This window comes from Macrobrachium nipponense, chromosome 41, assembly GCF_015104395.2.
Source record: "Macrobrachium nipponense isolate FS-2020 chromosome 41, ASM1510439v2, whole genome shotgun sequence".
NCBI classification, from domain to species: Eukaryota; Metazoa; Arthropoda; class Malacostraca; order Decapoda; family Palaemonidae; genus Macrobrachium; species Macrobrachium nipponense.
The window spans coordinates 31,584,087-31,609,710 of NC_061102.1; the positions used below are offsets into that span (position 1 = coordinate 31,584,087).

The 25,624-nt window shown below is 45.5% G+C and overlaps 2 protein-coding genes across 3 annotated transcripts in view; one reads left to right on the top strand and one right to left on the bottom strand.

Moving 5' to 3' along the window:
• Positions 1-10,925, bottom strand: part of LOC135212652 (E3 ubiquitin-protein ligase rnf168-like) — a 20,144-nt gene extending 9,219 nt beyond the window's left edge. The window contains exon 1 of one of the 2 annotated variants that reach the window (XM_064246279.1): positions 10,674-10,925. Coding sequence is in view for 1 of the 2 variants with exons in the window: in XM_064246278.1 (XP_064102348.1) it covers positions 5,763-5,768 (6 nt within the window). In the remaining variant the exon portion in view is untranslated. Of the gene's footprint in view, positions 1-5,762; positions 5,920-10,673 lie in introns of those variants that run through there. The other variant, XM_064246278.1, reaches the window with a different exon arrangement.
• Positions 10,926-12,261: 1,336 nt separating this feature from the next.
• Positions 12,262-25,624, top strand: part of LOC135212653 (DNA polymerase epsilon catalytic subunit A-like) — a 186,244-nt gene continuing 172,881 nt past the window's right edge. Inside the window, exon 1 of the mRNA XM_064246280.1 lies at positions 12,262-12,422. Coding sequence (XP_064102350.1) covers positions 12,355-12,422 — 68 coding nt within the window. The 5' untranslated portion in view covers positions 12,262-12,354. The remainder of the gene's footprint in view (positions 12,423-25,624) is intronic.

A 25,624-nucleotide genomic window follows, 5' to 3' on the forward strand; every position in this document is an offset into this window, starting at 1 on the left:
TTCAAATTGTCAAAGATTGTGGTGTTCATCTGAAAGAAATTACAATGATAATAAGAATTTCAGAAAGAAGAGAGATACGGTGAATTGTTTAAGGATAGTATTGTATTGCATCTTCCACTGAATTTTTTGAAGTTCTGATTGCATGACATCCTTAAGAAGACTCCAAATCAAAGTTAGGGACAATTAGCACGTAACAATCTGTCACCATTACGGAAAATTTGATACAGACTAACACGAGTCACGGGAATGGAAATTCGCTTCAGGAAGACCTTATGCTAGTTAATACAGCAAGTGAGTGAGAGTCATATGAGCCTGTTGGAATAGAAGGTATAAGTTACCTTATTTCACTGCCTCCTTAATTGATTAATTTATAGACATTTGGCATACATGCCAAGCACTGGGGCAACTAAGGCCATTCAGCGCTGAAACGGAAATGGACAGTGAAAAGGTTTGAAAGGTGTAACAGGAGGAAACCTCGCAGTAGCACTATGAATCAAGAGTGGACAGTAAGATGGAAGAAAGAGAATATGAATGGAGGTACAGTAAAATGAATAAATGGGGTTGCAGCTACGGGCCGAAGGGACACCGCAAAGAACCTTGAGTAATGCCTGCGTACCGCTTGAGGTGCAATGATAGCACTAGCCCCGAAAGGGGATGCCTCCTTAATAGTTTACCATACATTAATCTTTCTTTCCAAACCCATGGGAATGACCGATCAACATGTGGTAACATTAATCGTGAAAATATGTATATATGTGTGTGTGTATATCATATATTATAAATATATATATATATATATATATATATATATATATATAGTATATATATCTATATATATAAGACCAAGTGTAAGCACAAGGCCAATACTACACAAAACTCCAAGCTTAAAGATACACATTCTTCCCATCTGTCTCTCCTATTCATGAATTACAAATTTTCGTCGGAATTCCACACGAAATTCTAAGTTTAGAATCAGTAAGAAGTTTCACAAATTTTCTCACGAAGCAAAACTGCTTATTTGAATACAAATGAATTCAGTGGACCAAAGGCTATGGCATTAATGATTCACATGCAAAACACAAAGGCGTCTTCATGGTGCATGAATAAGTAATTACACAAACTACGGGACAAGAGGAATTTCCACGGTGGTTTAACCCTGCAAAAAGAATCCATTTTTATCGTACTTTAGGGCAGAATTTAGGAAACCAGTCATTTTCTTTCAACTTTAAACAGTTACAGTTATGTGCAGTGACGACATCGTCTTGTTCGCCTGTACTTCACTTTTTTTTAGGAGCCTTCGTGTGATCTCTTCGCTAATTTTCTTGCTAATAGCAAAAAGAAACTCTTCTTTAAACAGATTTTCATGTTCTATGAAATGAAGTTTTATTTCTGTAGAATGCAGACTAGGAACAAGACATTGTTGCAACAAAACAACATAGACAAGCAGGAGACTAGTAGAAGAGTTTCATGTCAAAGAACAATATTCACGTCACTCTTTTCAGAACTGGATCTCAAATGCTAATTTTCCTTCATGTCACAGAGGGGTTATCTTTCACAAAAGACGTCCATGAAGAAGATTAGGCTTAACAATCCCTTCACACGTTCCACCTTTTGTTTCCACACTTGTGCCTCTCCCCAAAATATTTCTAGGTTCACCGGTGCTGCTGTGATTCGCCTCATCTCTCATTTGATTAATGTCCAATAGTTTTACTTCCGACTCTCTCCGTGAATCATCCCCTTCCATTCCTCCTTCATTCATATAGCTTCCATTTGTCCATTTTAAATCTTGCTCTTACTCGCATTCGCTTTCAGCTTTATCCTCTTAAATTATTTCACCAGCCACTGCAGGATCTCTTAACAGCACTTTGTAAATATGAAGAAGGTTGATGATGGGATATCCAACACAATTAAGATAAGAAACGTTGGAATTGGAACTGACTTAAAAAGATAAAGAACAATTTTCCATCAATGTAAAGGTAATTCTTATTTGAACTGCGGACTTTTGTCTCTTTGAAATAATGACAGGGATATACTTGTGTTTCACGTAAAAAGCAATGCTACAACCTGATTCTGACATAGCTGCTATCAGTGCTTAGAATCAGACTAAATAACAAAACAGCACTATCAATCCTTGTCCAAAAAAAAAAAAACTCAAAATCAAGTAGTTTTTTAGCGCTTAGTTCAACAGGATACAATAACGAGAGTGGCTGCCCAATGACTTTCGAGTTGCCAACAACTGTTAGAATTTCCACGAAGCATCAAAAAGAATGTCTGAGGCATGATGCATAATTATACAAGAGAATAAATATGGCAGTTAAGACAAAGTACATGAAAAAAATGAAAATTAGATTATAGATGTGCTGAAAATTAAAAGATAAGTCGGAGCAAAAGTTTATTGCGGAAAATGAAGTTGCATCCAGACTTACATAAATATAGAGAGAATGGTAGCGAATGGTCATTGTGATAACTGCTGTAAGCGGAGAGATGATCTAAAGAGATTACATGCCAATGCCGATGATGAGTATGTTTCAAGCTGTTGAATGTGGAGTTAGAAAACAAAAGGAGACAGGTGTGAATGATTCAGGAGTGCAGATTTGAATGATACAGGAGTGACTGTAGATGCAGGAGTGTTGAGAATGAATGGTGGGAAATTAAGTTAAGGGTATGATACTTTAAGGATGACAGAAATTAGTATTACTATAAATGTGATGGTTTTGTATCTTGGTGATGGTGAATCTGAGTGGCTGGCTGGCCAGGATGTATGGGGCATATCTGGATACAGGAAAGGCTCCGAAAGGATGATGAGAAAGGAGGTGAGAGTTGATTAGGAATTAAGGATATAGTACGTGACTCAATATACCTGAGAAAAATGTATATGATTATGAATGAGAATCTAAGGCCGGTAACAGAAGGACAGATATGGAAAAAGATATGGGTCTCAAGTGTTTGTTCTGCAACTTGTGCGATGAGGTTGTTAATAAAGGGAAATAAGTGAAAGAATGGGAAATCGGGTTTTCAGTATAGCGTGTAATGCTGCACGAATTTCTTGATGTACTGCAGTATGAAACTCTGAGCTACGACCGGCCAGCGCTCAGTTGCTCCCAAATGAGGTCAAGTGAAGATGCGTCGGCGGTTGGCACCTATGGCGGTGCATGAACACACGATCCATTGTTAACCTTAAATCAGATAAAAACTAATGAGGCTAGAAGGCTGCAATTTGGTGATGATTGAGGGCGATGATCAACATACCAATTTACAGACAGACAAAGCCATCTAAAAGCTGTATGTATCATTAACAGACCCTCAAAAACTTATTAGAGAACTATGCAAAAGTTAATTTGTTGTGATCCAGTCTTTATTATGAAGTGCAAAGCGTATTACTTGGGAAACTGACAAGATAGGTGTATGTGTGAGTCTATTTTGAAGGGTTTGTTATATTTCATGAAATGAGATGGTGCAAAGCTACTGGAATAAAAAGAGATTACGAATGAAGTATACGGAATGGTTGACACACATATATATGCAGTATGTATGTATATATATATATATATATTATATATATATATATATATATATATATATATATATTGTATATATATATATATGCAGATTCGTTCGCTCCTTGTGGCAAACCTGCAAATCTGACATCACGCAAAACTTTTGTGATTCCTCTACATAGATCTATTAACTATATATATATATATATATATATATATATATATATATATATATATGTGTGTGTGTGTGTGTGTGTGTGTGTGTGTGTGTATGTATGTATATTGCAACCATAACCACTTCGGCCCTGTAGGGAAGTAGTGACGTCAGTGAACCTCATGCAGTGCACTGTAGCGTTCCTTAAGGTTCTTTGCAGCGTGCCTTTGGCCCCTAGTTGCAACCCCTTTCGTTCCTTTTACTGTAGTACCTCCTTTCGTATTCTCTTCCTTCCAGTTTATTGTCCACCCTCTCCTAACAAATGATACATAGTGCAACTGCGAGGTTTTCCTCCTGTTACACCTTTCAAACCTTTTACTATCAATTTCCGTTTCAGCGTTGAATAGTCTCATAGGTCCCAGTACTTAGCATTTGGCCTTAATTCTATATTCATTTCAATTCAATTCAATGACCACTTCAGTCAACAGTCTACAATTACTTAATTTCCTGCTTAGGACATTTTAATGGAACGTATCGATATCATCGACAACTCCAGATCGTTTATCCGAGCTCTTTGAATAACATGCCCCAACATAAATGGGCTAGTTGAATAAATACAGATCTGGTTAGTCACAAATGAAAGATTCCCGTTTTGAACAATGTTTGAAATAAAACGAACGACGGAAAGTTAACATTTATACGTTAACACTTAGGACTAAGAAATTGGTTACATTATTTCCTAGAAAACTTGAACATCTATCCCTCAGCTCCTAGTACTAAGAACGGAGAACGGCTTCTTCAATCTTGTGCTTATCTCAAGGCCGTATTAGATTAACTTATTACATAAATAAACCTAAAAGGTCTAACATCAATCTTCATTTCATGTTATCTGATTCTATAATGCAAAATAATTGCTACATGTTTTGTGTCAAAATTACTAAGAGAAATCTCGCAGAAACAAGCAAAATGTCAGCCCAAGGCTACTGGACAAATCGTCACTTAAGATGGCTGCTCCTTATACCGAGGACATTCCATTGTAATTGTGCATTGATTAGTATAATTATCATCTGCAGCTTTTTTCGGACTAGATTTACAAAGTGCCAGAGGTTTACAACGCGCCAGAAGCTCTGGTCCCGCCGATATCATATTAGCAAAATAATGTGATCTTACAATTAAGATAAGATACTGGTATAAGCGCGCGCATACACGTGATATATATATATATATATATATATATATATATATATATATATATATATATATATATATATATATATATTCATATATATATCAGTATATAAACATGTGTGTGCGTGTGTGTATGTATATATGCGCGTTTACATAAGGTTTGTAAATTCACTAGGAATGTTTTGGGAGTTGAAGATATTTCTTTGTACACTATAACGCTTGTTTATCAGTCGCATCATGAACGATAAATACCAGAGAAAAGGGTGTTCTTTAAGCGTTGAAAAAGAACATATTCTTAAACAAGAACAATGCTAATGGCCACCTTTACTGCAGTGAGGCCTTAACAATCAGATGAGATTAGTGAGAAGGAATACGCCAACGGAAATAACCAAAGCGGCGCCCTTACTCCGTCCATCTGTAGAGATATGCAGCTCCTAATTGTTTTAATGAAACTCGTGCAAGATCTTTTAGAGCTGCGACGCTCTGACTACCGATGTCAAGTGAGTAGTGCCAACAGACAGCAACACACTGGTGAAAACTATGATTTACAACGACACAATGCAGAACTTAGGATCATGATCGTTGACGACTTTTGATTTAGCTACGCTGGTTTTCAGTGAACAAAGGCGACCTGGAAGCACACAGGATCTTTAAAGTGGTTTCCACCAATATGGTAATAATTCAGATTTGGCTCTCAATGCCCCTTTTGAAACGCCTTACTTCCGTTTACAAAATATAGATAAATAAATAAAAAATAAATAAATAAATAAATAATACTTCACGAATTGCCAAATCACCAGTTTAACAGCAGAGCCACTGTCGTTTTACGAAAGAACGCATAATTTTTGAGCCGACAGGCCATCATCAATTAATATTATCTTAATAAAAAATAAAAAAACAGAAGTACACTTATGCACAAGTACCTGCATCGTTCGGAAAAAAAGTTGTAGCTAAAGAGAAGGCTGACTTCGAAGCGCATAACAGCTGGGGTGTAACTCGGACCACTTAATTAAGGCTACTGACAGAATGACAACACGCAAGAAATACCCAGCTCGGTCTACAGGATATTACAGCCCTGGCACTCGTGACGTCAATATGTTTCCTTCGGTATAATTAGGTTCGCTGTTTATCTTCTCTGCACGATACATAACACACCGCACTCCTTGGATCCGAGCATGACTTAATCCGATTTTAAGAGCATTTACCCAAAGCTTCAATCGTGCAAGAGTCTAAGAGTTGAAAGCATTCTCTTAACGTCCAACGGGTGGCTTTCGTAAATCTTGTTTGCACAAAACAAAGATGTTTTTTGTGCAGTGATGAACTCCAGCAACTGCCCTTACCCCTCCCTTCCCCCTGGTGACCCAAATGGGATTTTGTTTTAAATCAGAGATAAAAAGCGAATCGTCTAAAGCGTTTACTCACTTGCGGGATTATGCGTTTGTAAACTTTACACATAAAACCCTGATGTAGCATATAACTTTTAGAAAGATGATCTATTTCAACATAAGTGTGAGTTAATAAAAACAAGAGTATTGTAAGATATGTTCAGTAAAAGGAAAGAACGTAATAAAATAAATTATGAACAAAATCGAATAGTTATCTGACAAGAAAATAGTATAACGTTTCCTTGTCTCGCCACATTGAAAGGTTAGTGAAAATGATGTCTGAATCTGAATACTTTACAACAAAATGTCCTGTATTGGACTAGTACAAAGCTGGTATTTCTAAACAATGAATGACTGTCGTTATTTTCGACACACAAAAAAAGGTTATATCCAAGTGTAAACAAAACTGTGGTTTTTGAATTGGAAACCAACCAAACCTTTTATGTAAATGCAAACCACACACACACACACACACACACACACACACACACATATATATATATATATATACATACACACACACATATATATATATATATATATATATATATATATATATATATATATATATATATGTATATAAATATATATATATATATATATATAAATATATATATATATATATATATATATATTATATATATATATATATATATACTATATATATATATATATAAAAGCTCAGAAGGTCACAGGAGATCCACGTGATTTATGATGAGCGGAAACCACAGAAAAATAACAGTCATAAAACCAGTGCCAAGCGCTTCCGCATCGTCGGGGTACAAAATGCGACGATGCACAAATAAACGTAAAAGCACTTGGTATGGATCATCCTTGATCTTTACAGTGCATCTGAAAGTGGATCCCTTATTTAAGTCAGTTTCAACTGCTTCAAGACCGCTCCTGTTTGCATCGCTTTCTGCTCTCATCTACTGAAAGGAAACTGAGTCATTTTCATGAGAAAACTTTTAGTAGGCCAGGTTATTTCTTATAATTTGCGAAAGCTTTCTTGGTTTTAATAGAAAATTAAAATATTTTATCATTGCGCATTCTGTTCTTTATCCCATATATTAAATTTCATACTTGTCCATGATCAGCGTAAAAGTCTCACACCCCGGAACTTTAATCCGCGGTTCTCTTAAGTCTTATCAGTGAACTTGCCCTATGATCGTAAGAAGCTGTTGGCAATCTTGGCATACAAGCTCTCGTGACAAATAATGAAATCTGCAACACCTCTGCTGAATCTCTATCCTCTTGGATTTTAGAAAAGCATCCTTCAAGAGAAAGCAGTTAATAAATCAGTAAGACTACAACCGAAAACCACATGGAAATTTTACGAAAGACTTCTGATCCAGGGGCGTGAGACAACGTGGCATTTCGATAGTGTGAACGCTCAAACTCTGCAAAGCAAGCAGCCCACATCACTTTGAGGCAATGTCACTCACCGTAAACGATAGCGGAAGTTCCCCATTGAAATGGAACTTATGGAAGGTGGCCTATTAGGTTATCATCCGGCGACGTTAAAAGACAGCGGAAACAATAAATTCTTTAGATCTAGTGACGTCTACAGTCTGCGTTCCAATGATGGCGGAACAAAATAATCTGAAGTATTTTTACCGTAAACAAAAGTTTCCGACTTCTCCATAAACGTATTTGAAATACTTCCGACTTCCAATGAAATGAAAACGAGCAAGACAATGTCACCTCTTCACAATCTATGTGGGTAAGGGGAAAATAAAGTGAGACTAGTTACATAAATTAGAATAAACATAATTAATTTCACACCTCTACTTTCCAGCCATTCAATAAGTTCTTGCTGTTTCAAGAGTTCATGTATCACTCTCATACGAGGAGAGAGAGAGAGAGAGAGAGAGAGAGAGAGAGAGAGAGAGAGAGAGAGAGAGAGAGAGACTTCAAGATTTCTTCCAACAGCCGAAAGGCAACCACAGGATGCTCATGAATAGGGTTGGATCATTACCTCATCACCACTTGTTAGTGAAATAAAATGTAATTTCTGCGTGTAAATTTGTGGGTTTGAATTATTCATTGACATTGGTACTGTAGACACTGGTAGTGATAGAAGCGTTTGTTTACACGCATTCATAAGCATATATATATATATATATATATATATATATATATATATATATATATATATATATATATATATATATATGTGTGTGTGTGTGCATCAAGCTAAAAATGTCCTTTAATATCCTATTCGCTCTACCTCGGAATTAATATATTTTCATATATCTTAACCGAAAGGGAATTTTTAGTTGATAATAATTTCTTCCTTTCGTGGGTTCGAACCAGAGCCAAGCAGACAAAAGAGAAATCAAGACTTCAGTGACGTTATCGATAACGTCACTGAATTCCTGATTTCTCCTCTGTCCGCTGGGCTCTGGTTCGAACCCATGAAAGGAAGAAGTTATTATCAACTAAAAAATTCCCTTTCGGTTAAGATAGTATATGAAAATATATTAATTTCCGAGGTAGAGCGAATAGGATATTAAAGGGCATTTGTAGCTTGATACATGTATATGAATCACGGTGATGTGATAAAAATTCATATATATATTTACACACATGCATATTCATACAGAATATAATTATAATATATATATATATATATATATATATATATATATATATATATATATTATCTCTATATATATATATATATATATATATACATGTTTGTACCCCCGAAGAAGTGTACGCAATACACCAAAGTGCTTGGTGCCTGGTCTTTAATTTTTCACCTTTCATGTGGCTATTTACGTACATATTTGTCTATTTGTCACGTGCTGTTTGGTGACATTGCTGACATATATAAATGTACATATGTATAAGCATGTGTGTATGTGTGTGTGTACACGATGTTTCTAAGAATAATTTCAGTATCATCAAGTGTCATTTCCTCTTTTAGATCATGATTACAGTAGATACTCCCTACTTCATTTCCACGAGAGGTTCCGGTCCTCAAGTCCTCGCCTCCTCATTTCTAAGAGGAGGACCAATCCCCAACTTCCATTCGTAGTATCTTGACCTTAACAGAAGGCGTGGTGGCAAGTCCTCAGGCAACCTTATTTCAATGACCAGGTCGTATTCCACAATTAACAGAGTCACAGCGCTATTCGCTTTGTCACGAGAGCAACATCATTGTTGGCCAGGTCTATAGACCTTATTTACTGCTACTGTTACACCTCGTATCGTAATCCCAAAATGTTTTATAACTTGTAAGGGACTGAAACAAATTGAAGGCTTCATTCACGTTGACTTCCCTAGTAACAAAAGCAAGGTTATTAAACTGACAGCCAGGCATCTACCAACGTATTCTTTCGATTGCCAAACCTTGTAATTTTCCATCTGCCTCTTTATTCTGTTCTTGGCATATTCAAATCACTCCTATTTCCATTTTAACTTTCAGACTGATAGCAAAGTAACCACCGTAAGTGCCATTCTTCAGACAACAGAGGAAACCTATTTAAAACTTTTCTTATTATCAGATGATTGCTGTCTGACTCTGACTCTCATGTAAGTGAATTAATTGTTTATATACTTGAAGACTGCTGGCGGCTCGTGGGAGTGAAAGACCGTGCTGGCACAAGGCCAGCTTAAAGTAAGAGTAAACATGGACCAAGTGCTATACAAGTCGCTACACCTTTATATTATCTTTTCCGTAAAACTGAGGGCACAACTACGAAGCAATGTTTACTTAGTAACCTATGGCGAAAGCTGACGTTTGTTTAGATGAAATATTCAGAAGAGACAGAAATACATTTGGAGTTGATTTCTTACATCGAAAAATGAGCTTTATAGAATTCTCCGAGAAACACCTTGTTATTTTGATTATTTCGCCAACTTTCTGGAAAAATCAAATAATATTTCAATGAAAGTATTTGAAGCGAGGTCATGGACCTAGCAGCAAGTCTGTCATCCAAGACTTTAAAAAAAACACGGATTGTTTTCAAATGTCAAACTTTAAATGACGTCTTAAATAAGTAAAGGAGTTTATAGATAGTGATGCGGATGTTAATCTTGATATGACGATGAAAACGTTCCGAAGATATTTGGTCGATTTGGGACTAAGGGTTACGAAGAATACATCGTAAGTACGATAGGGGAAATTATACTCTTGGGTAAATTATGCAAGTTCATAAGGTAATGACGAAAGGGACCGGAGAGGGCTTGCTGGCCCTGTCCTTAGCACCACCCCATGATGAACAGTACGTAGCAGTTTCAGCTGGGCTGGTGTGGGCGCCAGAAAAGTTGGGAGTTCCAAACCAATTTGGATAGGAATTATTAGAAGGGAGACTAAAGATGAGTGGAGATTTGTGGAAGACAAAGCACAAGAAAGACACGAGTGGCGGAATTTCACAGAAACCCTTTGTGTCACACGGCGTTAGAAATGTAAATAAAGCCCATTCAAATATAAATACCTACCTCCTTAGAGAGAAACAATTAAGTAATCACACGTAATTCCACTTCTGGTGCCTTCGCCGTCTCTTGCTAATGTGACGAGATTGCAGTCGTAGTAGTACATTTTAGTACAACAGGAGTCGAATTTGGGTTCACGACAGTATTAGCTGAAATGGGCGAACTAAAGAAACCAAACCACGTTTCCCTCCAAGATGCCCAGACGAAGACTGAGCTACTACAACCTTGAACTCACTCCGTCTCTTTCGCTCTCTCTCGTAATGACGACCTTATTGAGCGAGGGCGTTGCACTACACTTTAGATGTTATTTCGAGCTTGGTTGATTGTCATCTTGTATCGTGACTACAAGGAACCTCTTCCATACTAGTGCTCGGGTTTGGTTAACTTAAGATGATTGAATATTAACAGCTGACAACTTGTTTCGTTATATTCACTTTTCGGCCTGGCTGTTTTAACAAGTGTGAAGAAATTGTTAACAAATTAAGATCAGTCCACAAACAATATTATCAAGAATTTGAGAGGACGTTCCGAGAGATTAGCAACAAGTTTTGTAGCCTATTTTTGTTGCAAATTCCCTTTTCTCTCCCCATTTACTTTTCCACCACAGTAAAGCGGGGAATTGGCTGTGTTCTGTTTCTGCACCAAACAAACTACATTCTGTTTCTCCTCAATGATATCTCTTTCTATCATTCAACATTACATAGTAATTTGCCCTTGTGTTGTACATTATTACCGATCTTCACCCGCATCAATACGAATAAAATGTTTTTATTCTAGCTATTCATCCTCTTGCTTGATCTCCTCTCTCGATATTCTAATGAGTTTCTTTTCCTTATTGTTAATGTATATATGATACGTTTGTTTTTGCCATTATTCCATAAGGGTAAGATTTAATTTCCTTAGAGTGAGAGGAGTCTAAGACTTATACCAACCTTCCTGTGTATTCCCTTTTTATTAGCTTGTTGATGAGACATTCTGCCAATTCTTGTGTAATTCTAGTATACTCTGAATCTGAAGTTTTAAGGAGAGTTGGCTTCCCTTCGGGACCTAATGCTTTATTTAGTCTGATTTTCTTAATTTGGATTTTGATCTTATTATAATACGAGTATTACTGCAGTAGGCTTAATTTTGATTTAATTTAAGTTAGTACACGCTATGTATGGTACAATCTTCTAAAGTATCGGAAAGAATACATTATGTTTTAAAGTTAGATTCGTCAGGTATCTTAGTAGAATGTCTTCCATTTAATTTTTGTGTTCAGCTATTGCTTGCTAATTCCATAAGTATTGATTTTGTTTTCTATTCTTACATATGGCATTCCAAATGTTTACCATAATCAATTGTTAAAAGTTACTTAAAATATTTTTCTCGTAACTATCCTAGCAAGAAGAAGATAATTAGTTTCACCTACATTATTTTTTCTTATATATTCTTATCTGAGTTTTAAAAGTTTCCATGTAAACATTTTAGTTTTTGCTTTGGAAAAATACTAAAATTATACGTATGCAATGAAAATAATAGCAAAGGACTGAAACTACATTTAACTGAATAGTAAATCCTAGTAACGGTGAAAATAACTACGTTGGCGCGCTTTTTCAGCTGAGTTTTGTTTACGTTTCTGATGTGTTGAATGGTGTTGAGGAATGAATTCATCCAATTAACGTTGCCATAGAACACGACTCCAGAAATGGTGCTGCAAAATTCGGGAAGATTCAGGCCCGACAGAGCAGACAGAAATAAGGAGGGCGATGCTGTGTAAGTGAAAGGCAAGGTTTAGAGTTGTCGGTAGGTACCTACCCTTAGTAGCTAGGTATAATCCAGGTTCCCATTTAGGCTAGTGAACTGCCGTAGGCTGTGACGTTTGTGAAGGCAGGATAACCTAATCATTTTACTAGCCTAGGTATAGCTACTACCTAGGTACTACCTAAACCAGTCCACTGGTTAGGCTTTTTGGAAATTTCAGTGAAGCAACCGACTGGACTAGCTGATCCAGTTTTCACCCCGTGTGGATCCACCCTTCGTAAAATACTTTAACATGTCGTGACACTGGAAATGGGCACCAGTCATGAGTCATCGGTGGTTAGAGCAGCAGCTCGAGAACTCTACTAGGGTAAACAACCGCAGACGATCCATTGTCATCGCGCTGGCCAGGCCTTATTCACTCGATATTTAATTGGTGAAACAAGAATACAATTACAACTTTAAGCATCATACCATTCAAAAGATTGAAGTTTTGTCAACATAATGTGATATAGGCCTACTAGGCTATGAAAGCCCCATGCGAACTAAAATACTAAGCATGTGAGCTCTTCGCAAAATGTTTTCAAAGCAGTTTTGAAATCCAATATGGCGGCAATCGTGTGGCTGGCCGGTCTAACCACAGACAATCCACCATCTTTCCCAGCCTTCCCAGCACTAGGTACCCTAGATCTAGGGTACCTATCCGCAGCGGCCCAGACAATGGCAGTTACGGTTTTTCTATGCAGTTTTACCTACTGAACAAGAATTTTAAGTACCTAATATTTATTCGGATGACTGTAACTAACCCCCAGGGCCTAGTACTAAACACGGCGAAATACATTGGACGCCCCAATCCCTAGTGGATGTCGTATCCGCGGTTATGTTTCTTGCAAGGTAATTTGTTCATGAGACTTACTTGGCAGATATATATATAGCTGTATTCTCCGAAGTCCGACAGAATTTCAAAACTCGCGGCACACGCAGTGGGCGGCCAGTGGTAGTACCCATTCCCGCCGCTGGGGAGCGGATATCAGGAACCATTCCCATTTTCTATTCATATTTTTTCTGTCGCCGGTCGGTAAACACCTGTTTACAGACCTCCGCCCAGGATTTTTGGATTTGACTCGTTATAAGTATCTGGATTGACTTTTGGTTTTGACTCTGGATTGTTGGATTGGCATACGCGATAGTGGACTGTTTTTGGATTTTGGATTGGCTTTTTTATGAACGTGATGTCGGGATCAAGTTCAGTGAGCTTCAGAGTGTGTGTGAGGAGTGATTGCAAGGTGAGGCTACCGAAATCATCGGTAGCCCCCACACAGTATGTATGGGGTGTAGGGGCATGTTTGTTTTGCTAGTTGATCGTTGCATTGAATGCAAAAAGTTTGACTGAGGATGAATGGAAGGTGTATGAATCCTATCGGCGCAAGTTGGAGCGCGTAGGATTAGGAGGTCTTTCCTCTAAGAGCGGTTCTACGAAAGGTAAGGGAAGTAACATTTCGCCTATATTTACACCAGTAGAATTTGCTTCACCTAAGCCTATCCTTTGTTTGCCGTTGTGAGGGCCCTAGTTCTGTGTCTGGAGAAGGTAATTTTGCCCATTTCTTTCTCTGATTCTAGAGTCGTTACGCACTCTAGAGTCCAAAGTGTTGGCCCTTGAAAACGGCTCGAGTAAAGTGTGTGATCGTGCCCCTAGTGTTTGTGGAGGGGGCGTCAAGATCGGCCCCATAATGCCTCTAGGCCTAGACCTCTGTCGGACTCCCAGACCTCAGGAGTGGGCATGTCGAAAGCCGCAAGAGGGTTACGGGGGCTCCCCACCGATCTGGCGTCCCGCTTCGGCAGGACCTGTTGCTGCTTCCCAGGCTGCCAAGGAGCGTGCTCAGGCTCGCATCCTTAAGGACTGTTTGTTCCGATACGTAATACAAACCCTCGGTCCTTTAACAATAGGAAGTAGCTAGCGGCAGCTGGAACGGTCGTAAGCTTCGAACAAGGGGAGAACGGTAGTTAACTGCTTGTCCGATCGTCGCGCGCCGCGCGACTGGGAGGTAAACAAATCACTTTTGCTTTCGGCCGTGTGTGGGAAGGACGTGCTCGTCATCGCTCTGCCCGCTTTGTCGTTTGCTTTGAGTTTGAGTATTTGCCCTCTCTTTCTGTATAAATCAGAGTGATTGTAAGTACTTGTGCATTTCTTTTATTGATCTTTGCAATGAGTGAAGAAGAAATGGAGATATCACCACGCCCTCCGGTCGCCCGTAGAGTGTGTCCCGGGCTGGAGGGGCGTAGATGTGGGGGATTTAGATCGTTTGTCGATGTAGATCCTCACGAGGTTTGTACTCGTTGTCGGGGGGCGAGAGTGCTCCCGCAACGAGCCCTGTGTAATATGTATGAATTGGTCCGAGGCAGCCTAGTGGGTGCTGTACGAGGGCAGGAAGAGACTTAGGCCGCCCAGAAGTCATCGGAAAGTCCAGTGACTCCTTTGGTAACGGACACTTCGTCCTCTTTCCTGCCCCCCACCCCCGGCCAGCCCCCACGTTTCGCGCCTTCCCCTGCGGGGGGGGTAGCGGAGTCCTTCTCCTCTCTCGATCCGTCGAGTGTGGATGAGGGCGCCCGCTACCCGGACGTCCAGTTGTACTCGGGGTCTTCCGTCCGCTCTGGGGGGGGTTCTTCTCCCCCCAGGCGTGAGAAACCCCTCTAACTAAACCCGACTGTTGCTTCCGCAGGTGTGCCATCAGCGAAGGACGACCTGGGACAGGTGTGGGAGTCGCTGGGACTGCAGGGAGTGCCGAGCATCCAAGGGTTGATTCAGCGGTTGGCGGGGTCGGCAGTGGTCACTCATGGTGCGGTGACCACTACTACAACCACAGTAACGACACCAGCATATGAGATGCCACCGCATCTGGTGTATACGCCACATATAATGTCAGTGACACCCACGGCTGCTATACAAAAACCCATTACTGCCGTGCCAAAGAGGACGGTGCCACCACCACCTGGTTTTTTTGTATTGCCGACCCCGGACTTCCGCTGCCCAAAGAGTACTCCCCTGGACCTGCCGCCAGTGCCGAGGATGACGGTAGCTGCCGACAGGACGCCTGGCTCTCCTGGGGTACCTGCCGTGCCTGCCGTACCTGTTGCTGTCCCAGCCGCTCATTCCTTTTCAGATCAGGCTGCTGCTCATTCATTTTCAGATGTTCCTGCCGTTCCTGCCGTTCCCGGACCTGTTCCTGTTGTTCCTGCTGTTGGTGGTGCTGTCACAGTCTCAGGTCTTTCCGGACAGGTGCAGTCGGGCCCTGTTGCTTCGGCAACTGCCCCGGCTCCCTCCTGGATGGAAGACCTGACGTCTGTTCTGCGGAGCCTGGCGAAGAAGAAGAGGAAGAGGAAGAAGGTGTCGTCGTCGTCTTCGTCGTCTGCTGCCTCTCCTTCCCCTTCGACTTCTAAGGCTAAACAGCCGAAGAAGAAGAAGGTTGCCTCCTCCCCCCCTAAGAAGACTCCTTCGGGATCTTCTAAGGGCCCGGCTCGCTCAGGCGAGCTGGGGAGCTCTTCTGCTGGTCCTCCTGTTCCCTCGGGAACGGGGCCCGTCGCTTCTTCTGCAAAGAAGAAGTCGACGGGGACCAGAGGTGCACCAGCCTCGGCTGGTGCGTCCTCACCTGGTGCTAGCGGTTCTGCCGCTAAACCAGGTTCCGTCTCGGCCGCTTCTCGTTCGCGAGAAGCACCGAGTGGACGCTCTTCCAAAGAAGACCGTCCAGCCAAAGTTTTGACGCCCGAGCTCGCTCGCCGTCAAGACAGCGGCGCGGAGCAGAAGACTGGCGAGAGTCGTGCACACGACTCTCGCCAGGCCAGTGGACGCTCTCGCAGCGATCAACTGGCTGCTCGGGCTGACGTGACGGTCGCTGACCGGCCACGGGCTGAGGCGAGGAAGGAGTCCCCACAGCCGCCGGTACCAGCCACGGCTGGTACCAGCGGTTTGACGCGCCGAGAGGACGCTGGCCGGTCTCGACGCGACAGAGAGCCTAGCAGGTCACCCGTACCGCCGCTCCGATGGGGACCGGGCGGAGACGGTGACCAGCGGCAGCTCGCCTGACGCTAGGGATCGGTCTCGACGTTCTCAGCCGAGCCAATCGCCCCAGGCGAGCGGCAAGGCTAGGCCTGCTGCTCGACCGTCACCGCGGTTTTGACCGATCAGCAGCAGCCCTCCACGCAACGCTGGTCCTGCCAGCGAGCGAGGGAGGGAGCGTCAGGTCTGCCTCTCCCGTACCTTCAACCTCCTCGGGCTATACCGGGAGGAGCGAGGTAACCGAGTGAGCGATCACGAGAGGTGCGCCGCTCGACCCAGCTATGACGCCGTACGGCTCAGGCACGGTTTTAGGACCGACCAGAACGTACGCGCAAGTAGTTGGAGGCGACCGTCAGGGGTCTGTCGCTGTTCCTCCTTCTGAAGGAGGAGTATCGCGGGATATGCTCTTGCTGGAGGGACTGGACGGTCCTACTCCACAAGACGCTGTAACTCACGAGATACAGAGGAACTTTGCGGAGGTCATTAAGCTGATGCGTCTGCATAATGACCTCGCGGAAGGATCGCCGCTACCACCGGCAGAGCCCTGTTTCCCGGCTCGAATCATTTTGGGGTCCCAAGAGGGAACCCAAAATGATGGTGGGGTTACCGCGGTCTGAGCTTGCAGACTCTCGTCCTGGATCAGGTGGAGAATCTCGTCTCAGGACGGGAGGACTCGCTAAAGTCCGGACGGTCTTCTAAGCTGCTTCCTCCTCCTCTACAGCGGCAGAGGCGATTCACGTGCCTTCGGAAGACCCGATACTGCCGAAACAGGTTAACCCGGAGTTAGCGAGGCTGACTCCAGGTGTGTCCTGCAGCAGCTCCTGTCGGAGAACCTATGGTTCTCGCAGCAGGAGGCACTTGCCCTGGGAATCTACCGCTATGGCAGCATTCCAGGCAGTTTTCCTGGTTGGATTTGTGGTCCCTCACAATATCCAAAGTAGCGGCCGGCTCTGGGAGCTCTGCTCTCGAAGACGACGCTTCTTTTAGGAGACTGTGCCAGTCTGGAGGAAGAGCAATCACTTACCTCGCCCATCAGACTGCTAACCTGTGGGCCAACTTGGTTCTTCGACGTAGGGACGCAGTCCTTACCCGAGTGACCAAGGGGGCCGGGCGTGAGGCGGCACTCGGGCTTCGAAATGGACCTCTTAGGAGTTCCCCAGCTCTCTTTCCTGGAGAGATGGTGGACGCTGCGGTGGAAAGGCGGCGCACTGACGAGAGTGACCGCTTAGTTCACCAGGCAGTTCTCGAAGGTTACTGGGCAATCTCGAGCGACTGCGGCCAACCAAAGAGCTTGGCTAGCGCTTCCACGGCGGCGAAGACGGTTGCACCGTCCAACCCCGTGTGAAGACTCCTGTAGTTTCAACTTCTGCTAGAGGAGGCCGCAACCAGCCCTCCTCCCAGCCCTCCTTTCCCCGAGGGGGTGCTGGAAAGAAGTCGAAACGAGGTGGGAAACGCTAGGGACGGCGTTCCCCCTCACCTGCTGCCGGAAGTGGGGGGGTGCCTGGCGAGCCATTGGGCGACTTGGCAGCGCTACGGCGCTGAGAACTGGATAGTAGACGTCCTTCGGGAGGGATATCTACTACCCTTCGAGTCTCGCCCTCCCCCCCCCTCATCTCATCTCCCATTCCCAGACCTATGTCCGGGGATCAGCAAAGGACAACGCTCTTCGACAGGAGATCAAGACCATGCTGGCGAAACGAGCTGTAGAAATCGTGGAGGACCAGTCACCGGGCTTTTACAGCCGCCTCTTCCTAGTGGAGGAAGGCATCGGGGGGCTGGCGTCCGGTGATAGACCTCTCTACCCCTGAACCGCTTCGTTCGCACGACGCGTTCACGATGGAGTCGGCACGCTCAGTGCTCGACTCGATCAGGGAACGATTTCATGCTTTCAGTGGGACTTGAAGGACGCGTATTTTCAAATACCCATCCATCAGTCCTCCAGAAAGTACCTCCGCTTCATCTTCGACGGGACGGTGTACCAATTCAGGGCACTTTGTTTCGGTCTCTCAACCGCCCCACAGGTGTTCACGAGTGTTCACTCTGGTGTCGGCTTGGGCCCATTCGAACGGATACGTCTTCTGAGGTATCTCGACGATTGGCTAGTCCTGGTCGAGCTCCCGCTCGCAGTTGCTACAGGACAGAGATCGAACTCCTCAAGTTTTGTCGCGATCTGGGGATCGTGATAAACTACGAGAAGTCCGATCTCGCAACCCAAGCAGAAGATGAAGTACCTGGGATATGCTGATAGACACGGTAGCAGGGCAAGTCTTTCCCGCAGACTTGCGGATCAGCAAATTCAGGGAGGCAGCCGGCCGGTTCCTGTCTCGGCAGGAACAGGCAGCACAGCAATGGCAAGTCGTGATCGGCCATCTGTCGTCACTCGAGAAGTTAGTCCCTCACGGGCGTCTTCACCTGCGGTCTCTCCAGTGGAGGCTAAGGGAGAGTTGGTCTCAGGCCAAGGACCCTCCTTACTTTCCCGTGGCTATCACGGTCAGGTGAGGCAGGACCTAGCCTGGTGGCTCGACGACAAGAACCATCTTAAGAGGAGTGCCCATACGCACTCCCCCCCCGGAGATGCTTCTGTTCTCAGACACATCTGACCGAGGGATGGGGCGCACACCTGGGGGAGTTGCTGACTGCAGGTGTTGTGGGACCGTCACGAAAGCACCTTCACATCAATGTCCTGGAACTCAGGCGGCGTTCTACGCTCTCCAAGAGTTTCAGGACCGCTTGGTGGGACACTCAGTGGGGGTGTTGATGTGCGACAACACCACAGTAGTGCATATGTCAACAAGCAGGGGGGCTGCTGTGTCTCTTCCGCTCCATCAGTTGACGGTGCAGGTGCACGAGGGGGCCACGGCTCACTCGCTAGAGCTGTCAGCACGCTACAGTTCCAGGCAAGAGGAATGTAGTAGCAGACAAGCTCAGCCGTCGGGATCAGGTGATAGGGACCGAATGGTCTCTACCACCAAGACGTGGCGGAAAGGCTCTTCAACCTGTGGGGGCGACCGGTCGTAGACCTGTTCGCCACCCGGCACAACAGAAAACTTCAGGTTTTCTTCTCAGCTGTGCCGGACCCATGGGCAGCTGCAGAGGACGCTCTCCAACACCCCATGGGACAACCTCTTCGCTTTACGCCTTTCCTCCCTTCTGTCTGATTCGGAAAGTGATCAGTCGAGCGCTGGTCACTCCCAATCTCAGAATGATCCTGGGGTGCTCCCAAACGGCCGCAAGCCGTTTGGTATCCGGACCTGCTGGCTCTTCTTGCGGACGCACCGAGAGAGCTACCCACTTGGCACAACCTTCTAGCCCAGCCACACGTAGAACGGTACCACCAAGCAGTCCAGTCCCTTCAACTTCACGGCTGCTGTTATCCACCATCTCTTGCGAACGAGAGGCTTTTCTCGTAGCGCAGAACAGAGATGGCTGGACACGTACGACAGTCCTCTGCAGCTGTGTACCAGGGAAGTGGGCCGTCTTCTGTGGTTGGTGTGTAGACAGGGTCTGTCTCCTCTCAGAGCCACTCTTCAGCAGGTAGCGGATTTCCTCTGTGTTTTCTTCGCCGAGAGAAGCTCCTCTCAGTACCCCACGTTAAGGGATATAGAGCCGCCCTGGCTCTCGTCCTAAAACTGAGGGGGACTGGACATCTCGAATTCGTTCGAGATCTCCTTGCTAATGAGGAGCTTCGAAAGGTCTTCCCGCCCACCCAGGGAACTCAGGCCCCCTGCGTGGGATGTGACTCTCGTACTTAGGAGTTTGACTCGAAGACCTTTCGAGCCACTCCGAGAGTCGTCAGACAGGGATCTGACCCTCAAGACCCTCTTCTTGCTGGCCCTGGCATCGGCGAAGAGAGTAGGGGAACTACATGGCCTTCTTATGATGTTAAACATACCAGAGGCTGGGGATCCGTGACGCTCGATTTCGTCCCGAACTTCGTAGCTAAGACTCAGAATCCATCGATCCCTGACGACAGGTTCGAGTCTTTCACGATCCCCTCCCTTCTGGACTTCACCGATAACGATGCGGATGAGATGCTGCTTTGTCCTGTGAGGGCGCTACGGCGCTATCTGAAGAGAACTCGACATCTCAGGCCTGAGTGTCGAGCCTCTTCGTTAGCACTGGGGTTACCAAGAAAGAAGTCTCCAAGAACACGCTTTCTTTCTGGCTGCGTGAGGTGATCAGGAGAGCGTACGAGGCTGATGGTAGCGACGACATCCGTACGCTCCGACCGAGAGCCCACGAAGTCAGAGGTATCGGACCCTCCTTAGCGTTCCGTAAGAACTTCTCCGTGGCGCAGGTCCTGAAGGCAGGTGTCTGGGCCAACCAGACCACCTTCACGTCCTTCTACCTTCGGGATATTGCCCACAAGTCCTTGGATACTTTTTCCTTGGGACCTGTGGTGGCTGCTCAACACGTTGTGTAAGCTTACCCAGCACACGAGCAGCAGAACAGCATCGATTCTGGTATGACTGGGAGAATGAATGTGCGAATGAGAGAGTGACTGGCTTCTCTTCACCATCTTTCTCTACCTCTACCTGTGGGCAGAGGGATACGGTCGTTACCTTGCTGGAAGGGAGTCAGATGCAGGTAAGCTATTCAACAGAGCTCCATCCTATCTCTTTAAATAGAGATAGGAGTGTATATCCACCACTTTCTCTAACAAGGGGAGAAAGTGGATGCCTACATGAGACAAACCCATTACTTTACATTTGCTCATGTAAAGGAAAAAGTTCTTACAATGCTGGTACAAAGAGATACGCTTGCCTCTCTCTAGTACTCGGCCCAGAGGTCTGACCATTGATCCTGCGGTGCACACCCCGATCAATCGGACAGAGGCTTGGATCCCTCCCTCGCTCTTACGACCAGGAGGCATTCCAGGGATGGACGAACACCAGTCTGTTCATCAAAAGACTCAGATTCCTCCCACCAAGAAGTGAGTCTTCCTATTGTTAAAGGACCGAGGGTTTGTATTACGTATCGGAACAAATGACAATTTGTCGAAAATTGCATTTTTCCTAACTATACAAACCTGAGGTCCCTTTACATATAGTCCCTCCCTCATGCCACCGCCTCACTCTGCGTATTTTGCATGGGCCAAAAGCAAAGTGATTTATTTACCTCCCAGTCGCGCGGCGCGCGACAATCGGACAAGCAGTTAACTACCGTTCTCCCCTTGTTCGAAGCTTACGACCGTTCCAGCTGCCGCTAGCTACTTCCTATTGTTAAAGGACCTCAGGTTTGTTATAGTTAGGGAAAAATGCAATTTTCGACAAATTGTCATTTTTCGTCCTCCGAGGCGCCCTCCCCGCGCAAGGGTGGAGCGCCCGGAGTGACTCGCGTCCGTTGAAAAGGACTTTTCCTAGGGAGGACGCTTTACGTCCCCTCTCTCCGCTCTCGTTGCGGTCTTCGCCTGCGTCGTTATGACGCGTTTCCTCCACAGAAGAGAGGTAGGACGTCGTCCGAGGACGACGCTGAAACGCTTCTCTCGCGCCTCGGAGAGGCAGGTTGCTGTTCCTTTGAGAAGGAAGGAGGCGTCCCCCCCCCCCGAACCCCGCCCCCTCGTCTTCTCGCAGGCGCAGCCTTCACCTCCTCTCGGTTCTTCACCTACGAAGAGTATTCTTGCGTCGCTTCAAGACCAATTGTCGGCCTTGATGGCTCGGAAGACTCGCCCAGCAGCAGTTGAGCCTAAACGAAGGAAGGACGCTAGACTGCCTGTCAAGAGGACGAGGCAGTCTCCTTCTCCGTCTCCTCGTTCGTCTCTGTCTCCACCCGCACGTCAGGACGCCTTTGAGGACGCTCGACAGGACGCCTTGGGAGGACGCTTTTGATGACGCTCGGCAGGACTTTTTGCGAAGACGCTCGTCGGGATTGATTTGCTTGACGCTTTGCCTGCGGAGAAGGCTTTCGAGAGCGCTCAGAAGGACGCTTTGAAAGCGAAAGCAGGACGCTTGAGCGTGAGACGTAAGGACGCTCCTCGAGAGAGACTAAGAATAACCTCTCTTGACGCGCAGCGCGGTCAGGACGCTCGTCGTGGTTCGAGCTCTAGAGATCGACAGAAGTCGGTCGCTTTGAAGAGGCTGATATTAGTCTTCCTCGAAAGCCTTTGTTGAAGCTAGACCCGCCGTTGGGCGCACGCCCTCTCGACAGAGGTTCAATCTCCTTTGCCTCTTCGGGAGGAAGGAGAGTTTAGTAGTCCGGCGGACTCAGTGGAGGAAGAACAGCCGTCAGAGTCATCAGTTTCCGACTACAAGGTGCTGGTTCGCCTTTTACGTTCCTTGTTTGGCGAGAAGTTCCAGCCTGCAGCTCCTAAGTCTCCTCCCTCTCAGTTTTCGTCTTCGAAGTCGGGCAAGGTTTCGGAAGTGGTGGAGATGAAGACTTCCTTGTCCACTAAGAGAGCATTCAAGAAATTGCAGGATTGGATGGAACGTCGGAAGGATCAGGGCAAGTCGACTTTCGCCCTTCCTCCTTCAAGACTCAGTGGGAAAGGCGGCATTTGGTATGAGACCAAGGCTGAAGTGGGAGTTAAGATCCCTTCTTCTTCACAAGGGGACTTTGCTAGTCTGGTGGACGCCCAGAAGAGATCACTGTTTATCGTCAGCTAAGATTTCATGGACCCCAACGGAGATCGACCATCACATGAAAGGTCTGTTAAAGACTGGAAGTCTTTAACTTCCTAGACTGGTGCCTAGGAGTCCTGGATCTTCAATCTAGGAGTCCTGATTCTTTGAGTCTGGGGGAGCTGTCCAATGTGTTGTCATGCATGGACAAGGCCGTCAGGGATGGTTCGGAGAGTTAGTTTCTCATTTCGGCACTGCTTTCCTCAAGAAGAGAGCGCTTTTCTGCAATTTTACAGCGAGGTCTGTTTCCGCATCGCAGAAGGCAGAGCTTCTCTTTGCACCTCTTTTTGAGCCATCTCTTCCCCCAGGCTATGGTAAGGGACCTGGCTGTGAGCCTACAAGAGAAGGCTACCCAGGATCTCTTAGCCCAGTCTTCAAGACGTCCCGCAGTCCCTACCACGTCGTCGTCTGGACGACCTCCTAGGAAGGTTAACCCTTTCGTAGCGCTCCTCCCCTCGAGAGCTGCTCCTCGAGGGAGAGGACTTGCAAGAGGAAGAGGTTCCTTCAAACCTAAATCCTCTAAGTGAAAAGAAAGTCCTTCAGATGCCTGTCGGAGCCAGGCTAAAGTTCTTTGCGGGTGCGTGGAGAGAGAGAGATACAGATGCGTGGTCCCTCAAGATAGTGGAACAGGGGTACAAGATCCCCTTTGTGGACCCTCCTCCTCTGTCTACGACTCCCAGAGATCTTTCCCCGTCATATCAAGGGGAGAAACATCAGGTTCTTTTAGATCTTTTGGAACAAATGATCATGAAAAGAGCGGTGGAGCAGGTCTTAGACCTGGGGTCACCAGGATACTACAACAGACTTTTCCTGGTACCAAAGCAGTCGTCGGGGTGGCGTCCAGTCTTGGACGTAAAGCAGCCTGAATCTTTTCGTGGAAAAGAAAAAATTCAAGATGGAAACACCTCAGTCGGTTCTAGGAGCCTTAAGACCGGGCGACTGGATGGTGTCCTTGGACCTACAGGACGCGTACTTTCACGTGCCGATCCACCCTCTTTCAAGAAAGTTTCTGAGGTTTATGCTAAGGGACAAAGTTTGGCAATTCCGAGCCCTTTGTTTCGGTTTAAGCACGCTCCGATGGTATTTACCATGATCATGAAAAACTAGCGAGATGGTTACATTCTGCAGGAATAAGAGTGTCCCTGTATCTCGACGATTGGCTGATCAGAGCATCGTCAGAAGAAAGGTGTCGAAGGACCTTCACTTCACTTTGGCCTTGGCGAAGTCCCTGGGACTTCTGGTCAACCTCGAAAAGTCGCATCTGACCCCAACACAGTCCATCGTGTATCTGGGGATTCAGATGGATTCAGTGGCTTTTCGAGCGTTTCCGTCCCAGGAACGACAGCTGCAAGGCTTAGAGAAAGTCTCGGCATTCCTGGGGAAGGAAGCTTGCTCGGCGAGGGAATGATGAGTCTGCTGGGAACCATTTCCTCGCTGGAAAAGTTTGTTTCCCTGGGAAGACTACACCTCAGACCTCTCCAGTTTTTTTCTTAGCAGACGAATGGAGAGTCAGAGAGGATCTGGATGCGACCCTTTTCATCACCAAATCGGTGAAGAACCATCTAAGATGGTGGTTAGATCCTCGGAAGTTTCGAGAGGGGTTGTCCCTAAAGCTTCTGAGCCCAGACCTAGTGTTGTTTTCCGACGCTTCGGTGTCGGGATGGGGAGCAACACTGGGAGGGGAGGAAGTGTCAGGCACCTGGAGGGGGGAACAGGTATCCTGGCACATCAATGTAAAGGAACTAGCGGCGGTTTTTCTGGCGCTACAGTTCTTCCAACAAAAGGTTGCAGAGAAAGTAGTCCAAGTCAACTCGGACAACACCACAGCCCTGGCGTACCTAAAGAAGCAGGGAGGTACCACACTCCCGTCCTCTGTTTTATTTAGCGAGGGAGATTCTGCTGTGGGCAGATGCGAGCCGGGATAAGGATCCTGACGAGATTTATCGCAGGAGTCCAGAACGTCAGAGCAGACCTTCTCAGCCGACAAGATCAGATCCTGCCGATGGAATGGACGTTGCACCAGGACGTCTGTCGAGAGCTCTGGAGACTGTGGGGGTGTCCGTTAGTCGACCTATTTGCGACGTCGAGAACAAAGAGGTTGCCTCTTTATTGCTCTCCTGTGCTGGATCCGGGAGCAGTCGCGATAGACGCTCTGCTCTGGGACTGGACGAACCTGGACTTATATGCCTTCCCGCCATTCAAGATCATGGGGGAAGTAGTAAGGAAGTTCGCGGCATCGGAGGGGACGAGGTTGACCCTGATCGCCCCGATGGCCCGCGAAAGATGGTTCACAGAGGTAATGTCATTCATCATAGACTTTCCGAGGACATTGCCCTGGAGGAAAGATCTACTACAGACAGACCCCCTTCGCAAGATATCACCGAAACCTCTTCGCTCTGGGTCTGACTGCGTTCAGACTATCGAAAAACTGGCCAGAGCGAGAGGTTTTCTAAAGCAGCTGCAAAGGCGATCGCCAATGCTAGGAGAACGTCCTCGAGAGCTGTTTACCAGTCGAAGTGGGCTTCCTTCAGGGCATGGTGTAGAAA